The sequence below is a fragment of the Mobula birostris genome, chromosome 1 (assembly GCF_030028105.1).
Source record: "Mobula birostris isolate sMobBir1 chromosome 1, sMobBir1.hap1, whole genome shotgun sequence".
NCBI classification, from domain to species: Eukaryota; Metazoa; Chordata; class Chondrichthyes; order Myliobatiformes; family Myliobatidae; genus Mobula; species Mobula birostris.
The window spans coordinates 55,222,878-55,248,815 of NC_092370.1; the positions used below are offsets into that span (position 1 = coordinate 55,222,878).

Consider the following 25,938-nt stretch of genomic DNA (forward strand, 5'->3'; position numbering starts at 1 on the left):
GGTTAGTTTATGTGTTTTCATAATAATAAGTTAGAATCTTGCAGTATTAGAATGGATAATGCATATTAAAAAAATGGAAGAAATGTATCTTATTTTAGTAACTGATTTGTTTTTAAAATATTACTTTATCTAATTATGGCAGATTAACTCTAAATAAGTGATTAAGCTCCTGCCTAATGTTAAAATTTTTTTGAAAATCCAGAGGATAACGATGTAACCTTTTCAAGATGGCAATGGAATACAAAAACAACAGGATGAAATGACAAATGGAATGTAGATAGAGTTGCCTTTGGTATCAGAGCGACCTGGGTTTCACTCCACACAAATAAAGTGCAAGATTCCCTGCTTAAAATAAGTTTGGGCAAATCAAATCCACTTTCACACAAATAAAATTGAACACAATTGGTGCAGAAATGTTGTTGTCATCTGATTGATCTCCATTCATTTGAATTGCATTTGCAAGCTACTCTGAATGTGCTACACAAATGTCCTATTGGCATAAAGAAAGAAAAAAAAGGGAAAAAAATGAATATTCCCACAGCCTCATAGCACTATCCTAAGAGAACTCTGTAAGTTTATTCTCTTAACTGCAGGCAACAAACCAACACATCTGAGATGATTTTCATGACCTCAGTCTGCCGTGAAGCCAACGAGGTGCTATAGAAATGTAGTCGGCATTTCACTGGTGACTACTGATTCCGAGCATAGCTGCTAATTTGCCAGTTTACACAACAATATGAGATATTGACCTGATAATCAGTTTTAGTCATGTTCATTGAGAATTAATATTGACCAGAGAATATGAGAACTCTCCTGCTTTTCAGAATAGTGTAATGATAATTTTTTATTAAAGTGATTTAATGTCACTTCTGGAAGAAAGCATCATTCTAAAGATAAGTTCACTAAATTGCCAGTTATTTGTAACACACAAAAAATGTGAAATTATTGTAATTGATCATAATCTTAATCTCTTTTCATAAAATGCAAAGTAAGGTCCGTGCTTTCTTTGACTTCCTTGCTGTTGGGAACAATTACATCTCAGAGACTGGCCATTCAACTTTGGAACTTAATCCATGCATAACCAAGATGACAAAAACAGACCATTGTGGAAATTTTCTCTGCTGGAACTAATGAGCATAAAGATCCATTTCTTAGGATGGGTTCATCAAGCTCCTCAGAAACTATATGCAACCCACAGTAAGGCATTAAAAGGATGAAAAATAATCTTGTAAACCAAGAGATTACTGGTAGTGATATTAGCTAATAAACATTTTACATGTTTGTATGACATTCTACCATCCATTATTTTAATGCAGCAATGAACTCCATTAATTTTTTTTATATGGTACATTATTGCTAAAGTAGCAGGCAAATAAATGTCACATGAATATGTTAAGCCTTTGGCCGCAAATGCTACTAAATATAATTTCTAAGCCATAGACTTCAAAGTCTGAAGAGATATGACCCTCTCTAAATGGGTCAGTAACTTGTGCTGAAAACCAACGTGACGCTTCATCCATTTCAAAAGACAATGCAAATGGTAGAATTTGTACCAATGCTGCTTGTGATTTGTTACGCATGATGGACAAAGGAACCTAAAGCTGGCTGCTAAGTACCAGTGCTTATAGAATTACAAGTAGACCAGTAGTACACAGGTACCATAACCAAATCCCGACAACTTTACCCCAACATCACTCAGATTCCAGTCTTCTCAATATTTCCAAAGCATTCTCAGTTAAAAGTCACAGCCCTGTTAATGGTGGTTTCCCTCATTTCCCTTTTATATGATCTTGTAGAACTTATGTTTCCTTCATTACAGTGAAAATATAATGTAAAGAGAAAGAATATAAATGATAGCAATATCAGTAATGTCTGTTTTCTCAATGCTGAATTCTATCAACTAAGTATCATTGTGAAGATGGATTTTGGAATTGGTGGATTCTCCCAACATAGCTTTGAATTTGGCTGGTTTAGCAAAGATTAGTTAGAACTTCATAGATAGAATCTCTAGTTGGTGATATTATACATCAGCTGGAAGTATTGCAGAATGATTTTATTTTATATATAGAGCTACTTAGTGCACAGAAGTTTAAGGAAAGGGTTAATATTTGTTCAAAATCATGAAGGCATTTGATATAGTAAATAAGGAAAATCTTTTATCAGTGGAAGAATGGTCAGTAATCAAAGAGCACAGATTTAAGATAATTGGCAAAACTTTCATGAAACACTAGAATAATGGGCACCACCATCACTTTGGCTCTCTGACATGAGACATTTACCAGAATCGTTCCAGAGGTGAGGGATTTCAGTTACCAGGACAAACTGGAGAACCTAGAACCTTTCTCTTTTCAGTGGAGAAGACTTAATAGAGTGGTCCAAGATTATGATGGCATTATAAACCATAATCAGAGAGAATGGTTGGTAGGGTGGAGATATGTTTCTACCAAAGGAGGTGCAAGTCACTCTTTCCTTCCACTTGTCTGCAGTTCACTCTTGAGCAAGGTGTAGTACCTGATTAGTTACCTGATCAGGGTCACACGAAGCCATGTGATCAGGTGGTGGATGGCCGTATGAGCAACTGGTGCATATCAAAAGTCCTGTTATGCAAGAACTTTACCAGGCAGATAATCTCTGAAGAATATTGAGAATGGCTGGGGTCACCCGTTTTGTAAAGGCACTTTGCTGAAGAAGGAAATGGCAAAACACTTCTGTAGAAAAATTTGCCAAGACCACAACAGCCTACATCATACGACACAGCACATTATGGCGATGATGAATTAGAGAAAAAGTATCCCATTGATGGAGGGTTCAAAGACAAGGGACATAGATTAAAGAGCATTGGCAAGAGGTTTGGAGTTAATGTAGAATGTGTGGTGGATTCAGATTTAAGTGTAATTTTCAAAAGAAAATCAAATTAATATTTGAAGTGAAAAAAATGACTGGGAAATAATGGAGTAAAGGATCTGAGTGAAATGCTGTACATGAGACCTTATGGTCTGATAGTTTCCTTCAGCACCGTAGAAATTCAATGATTCTATAATCCTGTATATAAAATTCTATTTTTAATGTTAAAATTTTTTTAAAATGCAATAATTAAAAAATTTAAATAGCTAGAAATTAAAGTACCCAAATATTTTTGCTCTGAATTTTGATTAGATCAATTGAGAGTCTAGATGTTTACCAAAATAGGATTCTTTCTTTTAAATAACAATAAGATTATATGTGAGCAAGGAATTAGATAGGATTATGAGGCTTGGGTAAGAGGCAAGCTGGTGATTTGCAGTTTCTCTCACCACTTCACCTGTAATTATGGCTATTCAAATAACACAGCCTTCCCAATCTTTGGATCTGACAAGACAACTGAATGTAGTATGCAAACTTTATATTATTTGGATACAACTTCACATAGGGAGGTTTATGAAGCAGTATCACGTGTACATGTAACATCACATATCATGCAGCTGAGAAATAAATGACCAAAAATATGCATTTTAAAATGCCTATTTGTTTTTTTAAATTATTTTTGTGTTTGTCCACTCACTCACCTTGCCATGATTTGCCACTTCAATATATAATTCAGTGGTAGTGCATCAGGTTGTTGGTTTAAAATTCACTGCCTTGTCTGACAATGTGATCTGCTATGTCTTTGGAAAATTATGTGGGCATCATCCTTGATTTCCATTAGCCAACCCATAAATGGGGAATGATTGTTTAAAAATTCTATATCAGGGTACACGTATCCTTAAAAGGAGAATTTTGGTTTTCTTATGAAGATTACCTTCTTACATGAACCCAAAACAGAAATGTAGAAAATGAATTATATAAGACTGGATGGGCTCTTAAATTGTCATTTGCAACTGCAATTGTTCAATGTGTGAGCTATGCTTTTCACAGTAAGGAGCGATAATATTATGTTGTAACATTTGCATTTCTGAAGCTCTGTCACCTCTTAGCTTCTTAATAATAAAATCACATTCCCCTTATCATGATCTTGGTTGCATAGCATGTAAGGCCTTAGATTTCATCAACCTGAAACAAGTGTAGCATTCGGTATTTAATGACTGGAAGCAGTGAACATGCAACTCATTCATATCAAATGTGATTTTGATGAACCTTTTGGTCACAAGTTTTCTGGCGCAAAAGTGTGGGGAACATTTTAAAAGTCAGTTGTGCACTTGAGCTACTCATAATGGTTGTCCGTAAGGTTCTTAAATTCATTTCTCTCTACTGTAAATTGTGTTTAATCATTGCCTCCAAGAGAAACTGACGTCGCAGAATTAGATTTCTGAAATTTCTGCCCCAATAGAACTCTACCAAAATATTATATATATTCTGTATAGTGTTTATAAAATGTGACACACTGGGCTCAACATATGATTTAGTAGTGCATTGAACTAGTCAAACTTTGTGTATGAGGATGATCCTCTTAAACTTTTGTGGGCTGCAAAAAGAAAATGCATTAAACAGTTGCCTTTAAACAATAGAAAGTATTGTGTTTTTCCCATGGCCTGACAACCTGCAGAAATTGTAGTGGGGGTGGATGACAAGGGTATTAGAGCCAGGCACATGAAAAGATCACAGGGGAGAAATGTTGGACCCAGCAAAGAGCTTCCAGTTTTACACAACTCCCCAAGTTAGGAGTGGAGATGGTGCACTGGTCACTGACAAGTTTTGGAAGAAAAAAAATATCAGTGGTAGACTCTCCTCCACTGAATTTTGATGTTGCCTGGTGTTTTGAGCGTCATTGAAAAATAATCTCTATTATCCTGGTGTCACTCAGAAAAATACACGATTCCAATTAGTTGGCACAGAGCCTTCTCCGAGTTGCATGCAGCAAGCGATGGTTGCGAAATTATTAAAGGAAAAAAAATCAAATCAAACTCTCTATCGTTAATGGCAGTGAGCCTTTAACGTACGAATAATTTGAAATTGCCAAAACTATTAAATAAGACAGATCTGTGTTTAAACCACCGATAACATTCTTTTACAGGCACACGACCCAGAATTTACAGTTAGAACATTTAGAACGATTCGTCACAAGCCACAAATTGAAGAATCTAGGCAGTGGTCTAGAACAGGCAGTCACATTTCCGTGACCATCTGACATCTTCGATTTAGAAAAATAATACTTTGCCTGCAGCATACGTTTCGTGCTAAACCCAGAAGGTAAAACTGTGTCTGGGAGATTTCTGGTCTACAAATGTTGATACCCAGCCCCAACCCCAAGTGATTGTTCGGCTACATGTTTCTGATGCTGATTTAGAAAAATCGAGATATAACGACACCTCATGCATATCCACATACAATCACCTTGGATAAAGTGTTGCTGAATTGCTAATTTACTTGAGTTTTCATGTCTGTTTAATATTAGTATGGTTCCCGGATCATTTTATTAAATTTCTATCGGCTTGAAGTGGTGTTAACAAACATCTTTGCAAGGCATTGACACGCCTATGGACCTCCTGCAGGAGTCAGAACCTCACGAATCCTATAAATCAGAAACGGACATAGTCGTCTGGCTTCAGACGTTTACTGGGCAAAATAGGGACTGCTTTTAGTTAAGGACTGATCAATAAAGATCAGCCGCGTTGACGAGTCATCCTATATTTTATGCAAAACAGCACAATATTTATGTGTGTTAAATGAATGAAAAGCATTTTGCATGTTTTGGCACAAAATATAGGTCTCATCTTATTGGGACTCCAGGTTTCAAATCTCCAATCCATTTACATTGGAACTGCAGTGGATTTTTATTTAAAGTTTCTCTTTTGTGTCTTTAAAAATTCAGCATTAGGCATATGCTAAATACTTCATCAATGGCAATACACCGAAACTAAGTGAATTTGGTTGAACACACTGAAAGGAATGTAATTGCACATCCTAAAACTGCTTTCTTTATTCTGGGGATGTAAACATTACAACTGGTGTCTTTAAAGCAGTGAACCATCAATTTAACACACATGTGCTATATTAATGTCCCATACATTTTGTTGTATTCAGTTCAGCAACGAGGAGACGTGCTCTTTGTGTTTTTTTTCCTGTACTTGGATACACTATAAAGACAATCTGCTTTATATTAAATAAATATGATAAGAGTGGGATAATAACTTCTATGCTTTTATGCCGCAATGGTGTTAGTGTAATATAAACTAGACTAATTCATTATAGCAGTGTTAGTCTGACAATGTATGTCATCTGATGCAATTGAAAGAGAAAGTCTTAATAACAAAATGTCAGTATTACCAAGACATTAACAAGACAATCTGATAATTTCCAACGATCGTAATATCAAGTGGATAATCATTTCTTTGTTTCAATGCATCAACAGTATTAATGGGATAGAATCCGTACAATTCATTATTGCAGACAGTACTGTGCTGGTTTGTCATCTTATGCAACTGCATAGGCAATAAAATGGTAAGAAAGTTTGTGCCATCATCTGAAGATTGCATTGTTCATCCACCTTCATAAATCCATGCATGTGAAAGATGAGGAGAAAAATATTTTGTGGGACAGAGTCTTTTTTTTTCCTGTGAGATATTCATTCACCCAGAGAGAGAAGCGTGGTCACAGAATTAGCAGTTTCAGCTCAGCTGAAGTCGCTAGGCTGTGAAGGAAAGAGAAATTGACTAATTAGCAATGCGCACTAAAACTTGACGGTTCTTTATAAAGGGGACTGCTTTTCTAAGATGTTTGACTGCGCAGTCATTTACGCACGACAATTTTACAATAGCCTTGAGCCATAATTTTAAAACTCTCTCCAGCATCCAGCCCCTCCGTGGTCACTCTTCACTGGCGATGCACGACCGTTTCTCTCCCCAACCGTGGATTTCCTATTACTCTTGTTACGACTCACTGAATCCCAGGCCCAAGGATAATGATGTGTTGTTTCTTGGTAGCATAATTTGTCACACGTACATTTTTTTGCGAAAGCTGCTCTCAGACTTCTTGCTGTTGCTAATTCTGGAGACAGTATATCAAATGATGAACGACAAAAAAACCTCGCAAGCGTAACTGCTGAAGTTGCAACGCGTGGAGCTTGATCGGATACGGATTTTACTGGGGGATCGAAGCAAAGAAAAAAGGAGAAAAAATAATATAAAAGTGAGGATCCGATCGAAGTGGACGCTAGTTTGCAGCCCAGTGTATACAGGTAAGTTTGTGGCCTCTGCGTTGGAGACGAGTGGGAAACACTGGGGAGATGAGGCTGTGACAGGTGCCTTGGTAAAAAAACAGGAATGTGAGGATCCATGGACAGGAGCTTGCTCAGACGGGGCCACTGCTAAATTTAAAGAGGAGATCCGTGCATGCAATATGCACCATGGAAGCTCGGCGGCTTTACTTAGTAAGGCGCTGCTTCCGATTTTTGAAGTTTATTTCTGTTAAGAATCTGACCCCTGACGTCTGTTATTACACCCACTTATAGCAAACAACTACACGGGTCTTTTTGTATATATCGGTCGTTTTTGCTTTAAACATGCAACTTTAACTATTTCATTTGCGGTCTGCTTTAGCAAAAAAAAACAAACCTTGAACGCAAAAGGCCCCGCGATTTGTACCTGATGTGTTTCTTTAATGTTTATTAGGGCAAACATGCAGGGGTGACTTCCATTCGCACAGTGTGCCGCTTAAAACCGAGGAAAGAAAAAGCAAACGTTAGTGCAAGGGCTTAAATCCAGAGAGATTTCGCACACAACACGCTTCTTTTGTAACAATAATAAAACATTTTCTTTCCCCTTTAATGAAGCTCCGGTCCAAGAAACCTCGCTTTACTTACATCGCAATGTTTGTCACGGGAAAAAAAGAATGCCTGTGAAATGACTGTGTGAAATGTGTGCCCTTTTTCAGGAGGTGTACAAAGTTAGATACCATGTCAAGATCTGGTGACAGAACGTCCACCTTCGACCCATCTCATAGTGATAACCTCCTGCACGGCCTCAACCTACTGTGGAGGAAGCAGCTTTTCTGTGATGTGACTCTGACAGCCCAGAGCCAGCAGTTCCATTGCCACAAAGCAGTTCTGGCTTCCTGTTCCCAGTATTTCCGATCGCTTTTCTCTAACAGCCAGTGCAAAGAGAGCACGAACGAATCGGGGAGCCGGACCCCTTCATCCCCGGCCGAGGACATCAGCAGGTCTATCAATAACATCGTCCTGCAGGGCTGCTCGGCCACGGGGGTTTGCCTGGTCCTGGAGTACATCTACACAGCCAACATGACACTGTCTCTCGATACGGTGGAGGACGTGCTCTCGGTCAGCAAGATCCTGCACATCCCCCCTGTCACTAAACTCTGCGTCCAGTTCCTCAACGACCAGATTTCGATGCAAAACTACAAGCAGATCTGCCAGATCGCTGCCATCCACGGGCTGGACGAGACCAAGAAGCTGGCCAACAAGTACTTCGTGGAGGACATCCTGCTGTTGAATTTCGAGGAGGTTTGCGCCATGATGGACTCGATGCCGCCACCTGTGGAGTCGGAGCTTGCTCTCTTCCAGATGTCCGTGCTCTGGCTCGAACACGACCGGGAGACTCGCATGCAGTACGCCCCGGACCTGATGAAGCGGCTCCGCTTCGCCCTCATCCCCGCCACCGAGCTGGTCGAGAGGGTGCAGTCGGTCGATTTCATGCGGAGCGACCCAGTCTGCCAGAAACTCCTGCTGGACGCTATGAACTACCACCTCATGCCCTTCCGACAACACTGCCGCCAGAGCATGGCCAGCAGGTGAGATTGCATGCCTTTCTATCTTCAGTTTGAGGGCTCAGAGACTACACCTCGACAGGGCTGGCTCTGCCTTCCTGTTGGATTTTCATTACCCTGATCTCAGTTTAACCCGAAATCTTTAGAATAATAAAAAATAAGCTATTGTTAATATTTTAAAACAAAAATATATAGTTTAGGGGCAATACCGTTAGACACGAATAACGTCATTAATCACGCCCATAAATTGGCATTGAAGAAATCCTCAACACGGTTAACCTACTTTCTTCCTATAGCAGGTCAATCCGAGCCTTCAGCGCGGGTAGAAGTGACTGTTGAATGTTTTCATTAAGCAATCCATTTCTATAGCAACCCTCACCTAGGAGGAGAGAGGTGGTAGCTGTGGCACGTTTGTGGTGGATTGGGCCCGGCATGGGTTGGGTGTCTCCTCTCTTTTCTCCCCAATGTACTCTCTTCCCAACAAAACAGATATCTGCGAGATGTTTAACCTGAATGCCACACACCTCTAAACCCAGAGGCACTTGCACCATTTATCCTTTCCTGAAATGAGCCATTCTATGCTCTCACTCCCAGTCTGCAAGTTTTTGCTGGACAGTTATCAGGGCTTGGATTAACCAACATTTACCGGTTTCCAATTATTGAAATTTTATGGTGTGTTTGGTCTGGCTGTGTGGCATCAACTCTACCCTGCTGCATGTAGCTTCAGGGAGACTGCTACCTTTAGTGAATATTAGATCTTCTGTGATGATGCCAATCGTTGAGGTTATTTAAGTCCCCAGAATTAAAAAAAGTCAGACAGAACGTTTTGAAAGGGATAAGAATTTAACTTCAGGCAAGATAGAGACAAATTTGATAAGGGGAGAGGTGAATACTGAATTGGAGGTATTGTATTTAAATGCACACAAAGTATGAAATAAGGTAGATGAGCAGTTGGAAATTGCAGGTGCGATGTGTGGGGATTACAGAGTCATGGCTGAAAGAAGATCAAAGCTGGGAGCTAAACATCCAAGGACAGTTCATAGTTCAAAGTTCAAAGTAAATTTATCAAACTGTGTGTGTGTGTCTACAAGAAGTTCATTTTCTTGCAGGCATTCATGGTAGAGCAGATAATTACAATGGGATCAATGAAATACATCCTGTTGAAAAGACAGGCAAGTGGGCAGAGTGGGCGTTGTGGCTCTGTTGGTAAAGAAGCAAAATCAACTCTTTAGCAAGAGGTGGTATAGGATCAGGAGGTGCAGAATCCCTGTGAGTCGAGTTAAGAAGCTACAAGGGTAAAAAGACCCAGAGGGGAGTTATGTATAGGTGTCTGAGTAGTAGCTAAGATGTGGGCACAAATTATAATGAGGTGGGAAAAACATAAAAGAAGGGAGACTTACAGTGGCCTTGGAGGACTTCAATCTCTAGGTAGACTGGGAAAATTAAGTTGGTATTGGATCCCAAGGGAAGAAATTTGTAGCATGCCTAGAAGATAGCTTTTTACAGCAATATGGTCAAAAAGTATTTCTGGATTTTGCATTGTGCAATTATACAGATTTCATTAGGGAGCTTAAGGTGAAAGAACACTGAGGAGACAGTGATCATAATATGATAAAATTGATCCTGCAGTTTGCGTGTAAGTAGCTAATGTTGGATTGATAATCATTACACTTGAGTAAAGGGGGCTACAGTGGTACCAGAGAGAAGGTGGCCGAAGTTCATTGCAAGGTATTGTAGTAGGGATAACATTAGAGCAGCAATGGCAGGAGCTTCTGGGGGTAATTCAGAAGATGAGGATTATCTCAAAGAAGTATCCTAAAGGGAGGATGAGGCAACCGTGGCTGATAAAGGAAGTCAAAGACAGCATAAAAACAAAAGAGTGGGCATACAATATTGCAAAAATGAATGGGAGGCTAGAGGATTGGGAAACCTTTAAAAACCAGCAGAAGACAACAAAAAACTTAATAAAGGGAAGAAAAGATGAAATATGAAGATAAGCTAGTCAACAGAGTTACAGAACACTACAGCACAGAAACAGACCTTTCAGCCCATCAAGTCTTTACCAAAACATTAATCTGTCTAAACCCATCAACTTGCACCTGGACCATAGCCCTCCATATCCCTCCCATCCATGCACCTACCCAAATTTCTTTTCAATGTTGAAATCGACTTCACATCCACCCTTTGCACTGACAGCTTGTTCCACACTCTCAATTCACCTTTCACCCTTAACCCATGACCTCTTGTTGTAGTCTCACCCAACCTCAGTGGAAAAAGCCTTCTTGCGGTTACCCTGTCTATACTCCTCATAATTTTGTATACCCCTATCAAATCTCCTCTCAATCATCGATGTTCCAAGGAATAAATTCCTAACCTATTCAAACTTTCCTTACAACTCAGGTCCTCCAGACCGGCCAACATCCTTGTAAATTTTCTCTGCACTCACTCAAACTTATTTACGTCATTCCTGTAAGTAGGTCACCAAAACTACACACAATACTGCAAATTAAGCCTCACCAATGTCTTATAAAATTTCATTACAAGATCCCAACTCCAGATTCCTCTGTTCTACTGCACTCCTCGGTGCCCTACTGCCCATCATGTAAGATCTACCCTGGTTGGTCCTCCCAAAGTGCAACATCACACACTTGTTGCATTAAATTCTATCTGCCATTTTTTTGGCCCATTTTTCCAGTTGGTCTAGATCCTGCTGCAAGCTTTGATAATCCTCCTCGCTGTTCATTTTATCCCCATTTCTTGGTGTCATCCGCAAATTTTCTGATCCAGTTTACTACATTGTCATCCAGTTTATTGATGTACTGTAGATAACAAATAACAATAGACTTAGAACCAATCTCTGTGGCATACCACTAGTCACAGGCCTCCAGTCTCTCCGCTCTCTGGCTTCTCCCACAAAGCTAATGTCTAATCCAAAGTATTACCCAACTTGAATGCCAAGCAATTGAACTTTCTTGACCAACCTTCCATGTGGGACCTTGTCAATGGCTTTGTGGAAGTCCATGTAGACAACATCCACTGTCTTGCCTTCATTAACTTTCCTGATAACTTCCTTGAAAAAATCTATAAGATTGATTAGATGTGATTAACAACACACAAAGCCATGTTGACTATCTTTAATCAATCCCTTTCTATCTAAATATTTATATATTCGGTTCCTGAGAATACCTTCCAATAACTTTTCCACTACTGATGTCAGGCTCACCAGCCTAGAATTTCCTGTTTTATTCTTAATTCCTCTCTTAAACAACAGAACAACATTAGCTATCCCCCAGTCCTCTGGCACCTCACCTGTGGCTAAGGATATTTTAAATAACCTGCTAGGGCCACTGCTCTTGCCTTCCACGGGGTCCGAGGGAATATCTTGTCAGGCCCTGGGGATTTACACACCCTAATTGGTCCATGACCTCGCTGCTGCTTCGCCTCACTTCTATAGACCAAGTGTCCATCTCCTGCGTAAATACAGATACAAAAAATCTCTTTCAGCTTTTGGCTTTAATATAAAAGAGGATACTAATTTTTTTGTTCAGATAAATAGAGAGTAAAAGAGAGGCAAGAATGAACATTGGACTGCCCAAAATGATGTTGGAAAAGTGGTAATGGGGAACAAAGAAATGACAAATGAACTAAATAAGTATTTTATGTCAGTCCTTACTATGGATGACATCATCAACATGCTATAAATTCGTGAGTTTTAGTGGGTAGACGTGAGTGCAGATGCTACTACTAAAGAGAAGGTGCTTGGGAAGCTGAAAGGTCTAAAGTGAAGGGCTGACAGGGAAGAGGCAGTGAGTGGGAATAAAAGCGGGGTTTTCTGGTTGGCTGGTGGTGACTAGTGGTGTTCCTCAGGGTTCAGTATTGGAACCACTACTTTTCTCATTGTTTACCAATGATTTAGATAATGGAACCGATGGCTTTGTAGCTAATTTTCAGATGAATCAAAGATAGGTGGAGGGGTAGGTAGTGCTGAGGAAGCAATGCGATTGCAGCAGAACTTAGGCAAATTGGAAGAATGGGCAAATAAGTGGCAGATGGAATATAGTGTTTGGAAATGTATGACAATGCATTTTGGTATAAGGAACAATAGTGCAGATTATTATCTAAATGGGGAGAAAATTCAAACTTCAGAGGTGCAGAGGGACTTATGAGTCCTTGTGCAAGACTCCCAGAAGGTTAATTTATAGGTTGAGTCTGTGGTAAAGAAGACAAATACAATGTTGGCATTTATTTCAAGGAGAATAAAATATAAAAGGAAGGAGATAATGCTGAGGCGTTATAAGAAACTCATGAAGTCACATTTGGAGTATTATCAACAGTTCTGGGACCCATATCTCAGAAAGGATGTGTTGTCATTGGAGAGAATACAGAGGAAGTTCATGAGGATGATTCCAGGAATGAAGAGGTTAACAGATAAGCTGCATTTGGGCCTGTACTCACTGGAATTTAGAAGAATGCAGGGTTGGGGGTGGGATTCTCATTGAAACCTATCAAATGTTGAAAGGACTAGATAAGGAAGATGTGGAGATGATGTTTCATATGGTTGGGGTATCCAGAACTAGAGGGCACAGCCTCAAAATTTAGGGGTGACCTTTTAGAACAGAGGTAAGGAGGAATTTCTCTAGCCAGGGTGTAGTAATTCTGTCGAATGCTCTGCCATAGACTGCGATGAAGGCCAAGTCTGTGGGTATAATTAGAGTGGAAATTGATAGTTTCCTGATTGGTCACGGCATCAAAGGATATGGTGAAAGGGCAGGTGTATGGGGTTGAGTGGGATCCAGCATCAGCCATGATAGAGTGACAGAGCAGACTCAATGGGCTGAATGGCCTAATTCTGCGCCTATGTTTTATGGTCTAAGGTGGATAAGTTCCCTGGACTGGAATAAACTACATTACAGAGTTCTGAGGAGATTGGGGAGGTAATGTAATGATATTCAAGAATCACTAGAGTAAGGAATGGTTCCAGAGTACTGTAAAATCAAAGATGTCAGTTCACTCTTTAAGGAGAGAGGAGGCAAAAGAAAGGAAATTATAGGCCAGTTAGTCTGATTTCAGTGGTCAACAGTTGTTAGGAGTGTATTATTAAGGATGAGCTTTTGGGGTATATGGAAGCATGTGGTAAAATATGCCAAAGTTGGCATGGTTTCCTTAAGGGGAGACCTTGCTTGATAAAATCTTTTTGAAGTCTTTGAAGAGGTAACAAGCAGGATAGACATTTGAGAGTCAGTGGAGTGGATGGTGTATAGTTAGATTTTCAGAAGACCTTTGATAAGGTTCCACATATGAGGTTGCTAAACAAGATGGGAGCTTATGCTATTACAGGAAAGGTACTAGTATAGACAGAAGATTTACTGACTAGGAGAAGGCAAATGATGGGAATAAAGGGGGCCTTTCTAGTTGGCTGCCAGTGACTAGTGGTGTTCTGCAGGGTTTGGCGTTTGGTCTGCTGCATTTCACTTTAAATATTACTGATCTGGATGATGGAATTGATGGCTTTCTGACAAAGTTTGTGGAGGTTTCAAAGATAGTTGGAGGATCAGGCCATGTTGAGAAAGCAATGAGTCTGCAGAGGCCTTGGACAGGTTAAGAGAATGCACAAAGAAGTGACTGTTGGAAAACTGTGTAGGGAAGTGTATGGTCATGCATTTTGGCATAGTGTATTTTCTACATGAAGAGAGAATTAAAAAAAAAAGAGGTGCAAAGGCACTTTGGCATCCTAATGCAGAATTCCCTAAAGGTTAACTTGCTGATTGAGTTGGTAGTAAGGAAGACAAATGCAAATTTATCATTCATTTTTAAGGACTAGAATATAAAAACATGGATGCAATGCTGATGGCTTATAAAGCAGATTACATTTGGAGGATTGTGAACAGGTTTCTAAGGAAGCATGTGCTGGCATTGGAAAAGATTTGGGGGAAGTTTGTGAGGCTAATCCTGGGAATGAAAGGTTTAATGTTTGAAGAGTATTTGATGACTCTGGGCCTGTATTCACAGGAGTTTAGAAGAATGAGGTGGATCTCACTGAAAACTACCAAATATTGAAAGGCCTGGATAGAGTAAGTGTGGGGAGGATGCTTCCAATAGTGGGAGAGTGTAGGACCAGGGGGTAGAGTCTCAGAATAAAAGAGTGTCCTTTTAGAACAGGGGAATTTCTTTAGCCAGAGGGTAGTGAATCTGTGGAATTCATTGCCGCAAATGGTTGTGGAGGCCAAGTCATTGGGTGTACTTATTACAAGATAATAGGGTGAGAGAGAAAAATAAATCAGCTGTGATCGAATGGTGGAGCAGACTCAATGGGCCGAATGGCCTAATTCTGCTCATTTATCTTATGGTCTTATTAATTTCCATAACATGTGCTATATCAATTGTTGAAATGCATGCTACTGTCCCCAGATATAGATCAGCACATACTTTACATTAATTGTTAGTACTCAATCAGTGGTAGTTTGCATTTCATTATTGATTTTATCTGCAGTGTTTTCTGTGACTCAGCATCAAAACATTTGACTAGATGCAGAATAGCGAAGGGTTGTGAAGTTCAATCATAATCTATCTGGGTGGCATAAAGTGTATCGCCCAGGAAGACTGATAGCAGTATAATGTGGCATACCAGTAAAAGCACACAGTGTCATGTGATGATATGAATATTAGCCTTTTACCTGCAGCATTCTTCTGTTACTACACTGGAAGAATTCATATTTATGAACATAATTTGAAGCAATAGAAGTAAGATAAAAGAATAATGTGTCTGACAGTAGACTTTTTTTGTAAATACTTGTCAATTACTTGTGTCTTGTAGTAATTTCTATTTTATCGTTGTCACTTAATATAAACATCTCATATTTTTTTCTTTACCATGTAGTTTCATTCAGATAATTATTACAAAAAGGACCATGACTAGAGCGTAGTAAAAAGGAACGTGATAGCAGAGTCACCTGACTTAATTCTGTTTTGAACGTAGCCTTCAGACTCTTGGCATGCAGTATCCTATTTATTAACAATTTGTCTTAAAATATTTTAACTTGAAACGTAAGTTACCATTTTCTTCATTTTGTCATCTCAGTGACTATAAATTGTCAAATCATGCTGAAATCAAACTTGGCAGTACGATAAATTAATGAGCTGTTGTAAAAATGAAGGAATGTTTACCTTCACCTCAGTCTAGCTCATAGTATAGTACTTGACATCCCAACCTTTTGAGAATCAGAGAATTTTAAGTACTTTAAACGGCAATGAGTCCATTGAGATATTACCATGCTGATGCATCCAAAGAAAGGGGAATCGGAGAAGAAGCAGAGGACATAGAAGTGTAGGATGAGAATGTTGGAATATAAAGGGTAAGATTCTGCAGAATATAATTTTGCACCAGTCTTCATCCTGGGCCATGGCACAGTGTGGGGTATTGTATGAAGGATAGCTATACAGGGAAGGAGGAAAAGTCAGAGTAAAAGTCATTTCCAGACTGTTGTCATGAAGTTCCCCATGAATACCAATCTTACAGACATGGGATCATGCCTGCAGTTGTGCTCTGAACCCCGGACAGTACATATCACAGGGAAATCAGAAGAATCAGCAAGGAGGAAGATATTTTACATATCCCTAAAATAAAAGCGATCTAATAACAATAATCACTATGGTAACTCTTCGTTTCCCAAGTGCACACGTGTCTTCTGGTTCATTATTACAAAATCACATGGGCAATAGTGTTATGTTCAGTAGTCTCAAAACTGTGATAATTACCTGCAGAGATGATATGACACAATTTTCCCACAGGTAGTTATTGCAAAACTCCTCAGCATTGCATGGCACATTGTAGAGCATTTCCTAACTGTCATACTTTATTGTTAGCAAACTGGCATATTGTGGTACATATTTCTAAAAATGACATATATACTATGGAAATAAACTAAAATAATAATGATGTAATAATATGAATATCACCTAATGGAAGCCACATATTTTGATTTAATTTTTTTAGAATGCCACAAAATTAAATTAAGTTTAGTTCCATTTGATGAGATGTTTCCATTTCATATTCTTATCAGCAAATTTTGTCAGATTTGTGGTATTAATTATTCACCATTGGAATATTACAGAAAGGTGCACTTGAACATAGCCTTTTTTGTGGAATTAGCTTGTTATCATGCGAACTTGGACAGATTTAACCACGATTTAATGTAAAGTTAAGAGCCACTTAGGTGCACATTGCTGAGATCATATATTCAAACTGAGTTAAATTAATTTTTATTAATAAGTATTAAGAAAAGTTGCTTAATTCTTGTTGTGCTCAGAAGATTGTGTTTACCTCTGTCATTCAAAGTCGAAGCTTTTAGAAAGCTAGGGATTAAAATCATAGATATCATAAATTAAAGTAAACACCAGAGTCCATTCATGATTTCATTCAAAAAGGATCCACCTAATTTAATTCCAGATTCTAATAGCCCAGCAGGTCATCGGTCTTCAAGTGTACTTCTATATATGCTTAACTGTGAAGAGCATTCCTATCACCCTTTATCCTCCCCTTCCCACAATGCTTTATTCAGCAGTTCCCTTGACTCTCGCAGCAGAGAGGCAAAACCCCAAACTTGGCTGTGCTTTTCAGAGCCTCTGGGTGAAATTTGCTTCCCTTAATTTACTTCTAATACTTCTGAAAGAAACTTTAAATCTATTGATTGTGTTTCTACAAAAATCAGGATCAATAGTTTTTGGAGGATCTTGTTTATCTAACCACTTCATAATTTTATGCACCTCAGTTAAGTCATCCTCAGTTTCTTCAGTTTAGCTTTATGCAGTCTTTCATCATATCTACAGATTTCCAGCCTTGACAACATTCTTGTAAAATTTTCTCAGCTTCTCCAGTGCAATTACGTCTTTCCTGTAATGGGTGATAAGAAAGCATCATCAAAAATGTGTGCACTTAAACCGCATTTAATAACTTGAAGTTCAATTCCACAGACCATATATGATTTTAGGTATTTATCCATTGTTAATCCTATAAAATCAGTGCAATTTTGCATGATAATCAGCTAATCCTACCAAAAGGTGAACTTGCCAGAGAAATATACATATGCTCCATTCCATAAGAATGGCTAATAATTCTTATAAACCTAATATGCATTGCCGGTGTTAATCTATGATTATGAATGGAAAGCATCTCTCTAATGACACCACATTGTCTTGTTCTGTTTTCTGTGACAGAAAGATGAACCACGTCCTCTGGTTGCCAGTCCTCCCCTTCCCACAATGCTTTATTCAGCAGTTCCCTTGACTCTCGCAGCAGAGAGGCAAAACCCCAAACTTTGCTCCCCTAAACACAGAATCCTTCAAACCTGTTGCACTCTTTCTCCACCCACCCCCCGTTGCTGAGACAGCTGTCATTTGCCTGTGGTTATCTAACCCAGAAGATTCCCTTCCCCATCAGTGTGCAGAGGCAGAGTAGTAAGAACGGAGTTGCAGGGGTCCTGAGTTATCTGCTTGCTTTATTTTTTTGTCTGTCTGCCAGTCACCCAGCCTTTCTTTCTGTCTAAGGTTTTTTTAAAACTGCAGGACGACCCCCCCATAAGTGGACCAATGCTGATTGGCTGTTGCTTAGATTCTTGGCAATCAGGCCTCCTCTACCTTTGGCTGTTTCAAATACAGGAAGCAGCCTTGTGTCCTCACCCATTACAAGATGTGAATTTCATGGGCATGAAATGTCCTGCCATGCCTATATTTATAAGATTAACTCACAAAGCCGAAAATAAGCCCTAGAATAACACAAACACGAGGAAATCTACAGATGCTGGAATTTCAAGCAACACACATAAAAGATGCTGGTGAATGCAGCAGGCCAGGCAGCATCTCTAGGAAGAGGTACAGCTGACGTTTCGGGCTGAGACCTGACGAAGGGTCTCGGCCTGAAACGTCGACTGTACCTATTCCTAGAGATGCTGCCTGGCCTGCTGCATTCACCAGCGACTTTTACGTGTGTTCCTAGAATAACACCTCTTCCTCTCCCTACATTAAACACCCCCCCCCACTTAGCAAAATCCTGTATTTCCTACTTCTGTAGAAGTTGTACTTTATGTAATTCCCAGTTGATTGTGACCATGGTACTAAAATCCGGGTAGTCTGTATTATAGTCAGTAATGTAATATAATAGGAAAATACATAGCAATGGTGGTGTATAGCAAACTTCTTTTTTGCTGCTTCAAACGAATATATATTTATACACACACACTGCCTATAAAAAGCATTCACACCCCTTGGACATTTTCATGTTTTATTGTTTTACAATATTGAATCACAGTGAATTTAATTTGGCTTTTTTTGACACTGATCAACAGAAAAAGGCTCTTCCGTGTCAAAGTGAAAACAGATCTCTATAGTGATCTAAATATAAAACACAAAATAATTGATTGCATAAGTATTCATCCCCTTCAAGTCAGTGTTTCGTAGATGCACCTTTGACAGAATCTACAGCCTTGAGTCTGTTTGGATAGATCTCCATCAGCTTTGCACATCTGGACACTGCAATTTTTCCCCATTCTTTTTTACAAAATTGCTCAAGCTTCGTCAGATTGCATGGGGATCATGAGGAAACAGATCTCTGCAAGTCCAGCTACAAATTTTAATTGTATTGAGGTCTGCACTCTGACTTGGCCACTGCAGGACATTAACTTTGTTGTTTTTAAGCTATTTTTCTGTAGCTTTGGCTTTATGCTTGGGGTCATCTTGGATCTAACTTGTCATTGTCTTGCTGGAAAACAAATCGTCTCCCAAGTTGCAGTCCTCTTGCAGACTGCATCAGGTTTCCCTGTATTTTGCTGCATTCATTTTACCATCTACTTTCACAAGCCTTCCAGGGCCTGCTGCAGTGAAGCATCCCAACAGCATGATGCAGCCACCACTGTGCTTCACGGTAGGGATGGTGTGTTTTTGATGATGTCCAGTGTTTGGCTTATGCCAAACATAAAGTTAAATCTGATGGCCAAAAAGCTCAATTTTGGTTTCATCAGACCATAGAACATTCTTTCAGCTGACTTCAGTGTCTCCTACATGCCTTCTTGTAAACTCTATCAGAGATTTTATGTGACTGTTGAAGCACCCAGGCAACAGTTGTATGCGCAGTCTTTCCTATCTCAGCCACTGAAGCTTATACTTCCTCCAGCGCAGTCACATTTCTCTTGGTGGCCTCCCTCACTAGACCCCTTCTTGCACAGTCACTCAGTTTTTGTGGACAGCCTGCTAGAGGCAGATTTATAGCTGTGCAATATTCTTTCCATTTCTTGATGATTGACTTAACTGTACTCCAAGGGATATTCAGTGACTTGGAAATTTTCTTGTATCCATCTCCTGACTTGTGCTTTTCAATAATCTTTTTGCACAGTTGCTTGTAGTGTGCTTTTGTCTTCATGGTGTAGATTTATCCAGGATACTGACTCACCAGCAGTTGGACCTTCCCGATACAGGTGTATTTTTACTACAATCAACTGAAACACCTTGACTGCACATGGTGAACCCTATTTAACTAGTTACGTAACTTATAAAACCAATTGGCTGCACCAGTGATTATTTGGTGTGTCATATTAAAGGGAGTGAATAATTGTGCAATCAATTATTTTGTGCTTTATATTTAATTAACTTAGGTCACTTTGTAGAGATCTGTTTTCACTTTGACACAAAGAGTCTTTTTCTATTGATCAAGAAAAGCCAAATTAAGTCCACTGTAGCTAAATGCTGTAAAACAATAAAACATGAAAACTTCTAGGGGGTTGAATGCTTTTTATAGGCATTGTATATGTGCCATATTATGCCATAGTCAGTCTGCAATATTTGTTTCCTTGTATCAAAGAAGGAGCACTCAGTGTTTGAATAGTATGGATTTGTGTATGATATAGGAGTGTTCTTAATATTTGTGGTATTTTTTAATAACATCGCACAAATTTCTCAAATCAATTCAAATCAAATTTAATTATCACTCAAACCATACATAGATACAGCAGAATGAGATGTTCCACTGGAGCCAGGGTGCAAAAAATTCAAAACAGCAAGCAAACATTCAAAAATAGCTAGTAACATATTTCAAAATATTGAGCAAAGAAGCATATTCACTTGAAATAAAGCAACATATATAGTCCACAGCCCTGAGTGACAATGTCCAGTAATTGATGGTACAATCTCCTGGCTGTGTACAGACAAACACAATCCAGCCTGTCATTCCACCCCTCGAACATGGGAGGACAGTACCGACGGGCTCTTCCGCATCTCTTACCTGGTCTGCAGCAGCAGGGGAGCCGGAGGCCTGAGACCTAGTTCTTGCTACAACTGAGGCTACACAGCTCCCAGGTCAACTGTCCCAACATGAACAAATCTTAACTTTTAATGAGTAACCAGCTTTTTTGTTTACATGAGTTTATTTCCTGGGTATCCTTCAATCAACACCACTGATACATAATATCTGGACATGTCATGTTGCTTCCTGAGAGAAGCTTATTTAGAGCAAATCATTATCAGTTTTTCCAACTTTATTATAGGAAATCCACTACATAGTACTGTAAATTGTTTTTGTTATATCCATAAATGGATGTGAAAGGTGCTATATAAATGCAAGTTTTTCATTACATATTGCACTCCTTTTAGCCATAAAGATCTTTTTAATGAGCTATAGCTTTTTTTAGTTCTACAGTGTAGCTTCTTCCGTTCATATTACTGAGATAAAAACGTATAATCAGGTTCAAGTTCAACTTGAAGGTCAAGTTTATTGCCATTCACCAAAGTTGTAACCTTCTGGAAGATACCATAGGACCATGATCTGAACAGTCAAGCAAAAAAGTGACAAATAAAATCCAGTCCAGCAGAATACAAAATAATATATTTGTGGAAGACAGATACCACAAGGAAATAGAAGATGTTGAGAAATGTAGAGAAGTAGAAGGAGCTTGGGTAGTCTGAAGGAATTTAAGGTTCTTAAGTAGACATACTATCCCCTTGCTCAGAATACCTTGTATAAAAGTTATGCCACAGCTAGAATGCTGAACACAACTCTGATCACCATAATACAGCATTAGAAACAATAAACACAAGAGATTTTGTGGATGCTGGAAATCCAGGGTAACACAAAATGCTGGAGGAACTCAGCAGGACAGACAGAATCTGTGGAAACGAATAAACAGTCGACATTTCAGGCCGAGACCCTTCATCAGTACAAAGAAATGTAAGTGAATATATCCAGGACAAGAAAATTATAACAATGAGGAGTGATTGGATAGGCTGGAGTTGGATCTTTCTGGAATAGAGCAAGCTAAGTTGAAATGTAATTTTGACATTGATATGCCTGGATAGAGGGGCAGGAAGGATTTATTTCCTTTAGCAACTTCTTTATGGAAATGAGCATTTTTTTCTATGATTCTCTGAAGTTTTATTTTATATTACTAAATTGAAACTGGGAAATATTTTGGTTAACTTTGTTTTAATAATATTCAATAACTATGCAAGTATCTTGATTTTAAGGGGTGCATGAGTGACCATTTCACAAATGGTCTGCACACTATCACAGAGCTCAGAGAAAGTAAATTATTCCTGTTTATGAAATCATGATGCTAAGGACCAGATAGAATATTACTGAACAAGTATTTTTCACCAGGGTGTAAAAGAACCCAAGGTTGGCCTCTAAGTGGTTATCATTGAAATGAATTTGAAAGCATCTTGGGAGGCTCCTCAGATGTGCAAAGACAGTGAGAAGCTACAGAGAAGAAAAACAAAATCTGATGAAGGGGAGAAAGAAAATTCTATGCCTTTGTATCCTCCTCCTCTGCCTATTCCCATTATCTCTCCTGTTGTTCACTTTTCCTCTTTATTTGTTTCCCTTTTCATACCTATTCACGTTTCTGTTTGATTATGACTTCTCCAGATGTAGGTGCTCCAAATGTCAGCCTTCAGCTCCACTTTCTTTTCTGACTCATTCCGTATCATAAAGGGTGATCGTTGGCCATCTCAGCATCATTGCCAAAATCAACAGGATTCTTCTAAACTATAGATCCGATTGTTTACAACAGCTTTATACATTTTGTCATTTCTAACGTAATTCTCATGGAGTGTCAAAATTTGCTGAGGGCTACAAATGAGGAAGAGCTGGATTAAAAATGATCCACAGGATTCAGCAATAATTCAGTTGCTCTGAATACAAAGGTCACAAGGCCATTTCATAGCTTGGAAAAGATCAATCAAATGTTATTAGAACAGGAAAGATTAAAAAGGTTATCTCCTTGCTTTCATAATGATGAGTATCAGTAAGAAAGGTCTAAAGAGATATTTTGCATAAAACCAGTACAGAGTAATGTGACAGTGTGTTTTATATTCAGGAAGTTAAAGAAATGATCTGTCCTTTGGAACTCCCAATGGCATTCACCTCTTGCAGTCATTGCATTTCAGAACACCTGCAGCCTGTGATTTACTGAAAGGAAGATTTCCTGGGAAAACCCTTACTATTTGCTTGGAAATGTTACTGCACAATTACCCTTAAATTTGTTTAATCTCAAGTGTATTTGTTGACTTTGGGAAAAGATTGGCATAGATATATTCACAAAAGGATTGTATTGATTTCTAATTGAGTAGAGACAAAGAGAATGGACAAGGACTTACTTGAAACTTGAAAGATGGAATATTTAATAAGCAGATTGGTCTTTTAGCTGATTTCTTATCTTTGAGGATTTAATTTATTTTTCATTTCCTCATTCTTCATTCCAAAGCGCTTTGATGTACACAACAGTTACGTTTAATGCAGACTAGATATTTCAGTATTATTTGTGATCATATTATTGATATCAATTATTATGTTTAACTTCTTTATACCATTTGCACTCATTCTTGTTGATCTCTTCATAATGAGCACTGATCCAAAATAAATTCCAGCCTTTGAAGGAGTGCTCATAAAGTTACTTATTTTCTCTTTTGTTTTCATGAGTATGTTCTGTTGATGACAGAAGTAAAAGATAGAGCCATTTCATGTAGAGGTGGCAGAATGCATATCCTTATGTTAGGTGTGAAACTATCTTGAGTTTTTTCTTATTCACTGCACAGCAGTTGCAATAATCTTAATAAAACAAGATCCATTGTATGGATGGATGTGCCAATAGGCCGAGTAGCACAAAGACATTAACATACCACAGAACAGAAAGATTTTGTGATGCACTGCATTTTATTTCTGAATCTAGATGTTTTTCAGCACATAATGCATATATCATCTCAAAGCTTTGATTATTTTTCTTAATAAATTTTGAGGTAATTGTAATATACATTAATGTATACATATATTATGATTTATTGGTATTTATACATGATGGCTGTATAGAATTACATTGAGTAAAATGATACAAAGTGAAGTTTTCAACCGATAATCTCTACAGGCACTGAAATAAACCTGATAGGTTCAGTTTTCTATAAAAGATCAAAACTGAAAGCAAACTTCCTGAGGATCTGAATGAAATACATGTCAACAGTTGTGCCAGTGATGTTCTCAGAACTGAGATATTAACTGTTTCTCTTTCCATAGATGCTGTCTGACCTGCAGAGATTTTTTCCAGCACTTTTCTAACATGTGAAATGGGATTTAACAATAAAAACAATTCTTTTTTTCCTGATTTAAATATGTTCATGTCTGGATATAGCAGTCAATAAACGCTTTTGCTGTTTAATATGTGTGATCATGTTTACTCTAACTTACTAAACATTACGCCAACATGGAGAAATAAATTTATTCACAAATCAGACAAGTTGATTGTCAGACAATGTTGCAAATGTTGCACCTTAATTCCATTCTTCTTACTTTGTCTCCAAAAGCAAACTAAGAAATACTTTAATATAGCAGCAGTGATGCTGTTTTGATGACATTCTGTATTAAAGTTGATCGTTCTCTTGATTCTGTTAGTAAATTGCAAACATTTGCAGAACCACCTTGGCTTGAATAATAATAAATCAAAGTCAAATTGTGATTTAAGTCAACTATGATTGAATGCATTTCTTACTGCTCACCTAAACTGAATATTAGATATAAAGTCTTGCAAGTATTAATTGCCAGACCTTACATTGCCAGTGTTAATCATGACTTGGCTGAATGTTGCGTAGAGATGCTTCTCCACAGACTGAAAAGGCAAATCAGAATAATTGTTTGCTTTAAGTGCAATTACAAATTTATTGTCAAAAACATATAATTGAAAATTTTAATAAAGTTTTACTGTCGAGGTGGTCAGGAAGATAAGAAATCGAAACAGGTGTCAGCTACTTGTAACCGTTCTGTCATATAGATAAGATCATGGCCAATCTTACATCAGCACCACATACCTTGACTCCATTAATATCTTGAAATCAATCTCTGTATTGCATATATTTTTGTGATTGAACTTCCACAGTTGTCTTGGACAGAGAATACCAAAGGTTCACTACCATTTGGATGAAGAAATTTCTTGTCATCTCAATCCTGTAAGGCAGATCTTATGTATCTTACTGTGACTCATTTTTTTAACAAAGCTATGGATCTACTTGTCAAGCTATGTAAAAGTTCTGTAGATACAATGAGTTCACCTCAGATTCTTATAAAATGAAGGAAACTTACAATTAGTTTGCATTGTCTCTTTTTAGGCTTCAAAATGCTGGAACCCTAACACTGTTGCCTATGGTACCCCCTAATAACTCATTTATTTCTGGTTGTTCATTCCTATCTCTGGTTCCTTCTTATTTATCCTGCTAGTTACAAACTTAGAAAGTGTTACGGAATTTGCCAGACATAATTTTCCTTTCATGAAACAAAAAACGAACTGCAAGAAAAACACAGAAAGTTAAGCATCTGTGGAGGGAAAGTGGTGGTTGCCCATTCAGGTTGAGACCCTGCATCAGGACGGGATTTGCTGAGTTGATCCAGCATTTTATACTTTGCATCCAATTACTGCATCTGTAGTCTCGTGTGTTTCTTTTCATAAGTCCATGCTGACATCCAATTCTGTGCTTATTTTCTAAATTCAGTACTGTGTTTCCACATCTTTAATAGATCCCACTATTTTTCTTACTAATGATGGTAGGTCAGCTGGGTTATAATTTTATATTTCATATCTCTTTATAATATAGATTGAGACCAGTCAGACCTTTGAATCTGTGCCAGCTGATACAGAGATCTTATCAGTCCTATTCAAGTAAAATACAGTCTCAGATATTACGATAACCACTTGTAGCTTCTGGTTAGATATCCATTTC

The 25,938-nt window shown here is 38.3% G+C and overlaps 1 protein-coding gene and 1 long non-coding RNA gene across 3 annotated transcripts in view; one reads left to right on the forward strand and one right to left on the reverse strand.

The window, feature by feature from the left end:
- Positions 1–5,894: 5,894 nt before the first annotated feature.
- On the reverse strand, positions 5,895–9,015 carry LOC140198935 (uncharacterized). Its single transcript, XR_011886297.1, has 3 exons — positions 8,981–9,015; positions 7,560–7,627; positions 5,895–6,607 (listed from the first exon to the last, which is right to left on the reverse strand). It is a non-coding gene; the product is annotated as an uncharacterized lncRNA (long non-coding RNA).
- klhl14 (kelch-like family member 14) overlaps positions 6,837–25,938 on the forward strand; it is a 163,949-nt gene continuing 144,847 nt past the window's right edge. The window contains exons 1-2 of one of the 2 annotated variants that reach the window (XM_072260051.1): positions 6,837–7,153; positions 7,849–8,721. In XM_072260051.1, coding sequence (XP_072116152.1) covers positions 7,871–8,721 — 851 coding nt within the window. In that variant the 5' untranslated portion in view covers positions 6,837–7,153; positions 7,849–7,870. Of the gene's footprint in view, positions 7,154–7,315; positions 7,346–7,848; positions 8,722–25,938 lie in introns of those variants that run through there. The other variant, XM_072260119.1, reaches the window with a different exon arrangement.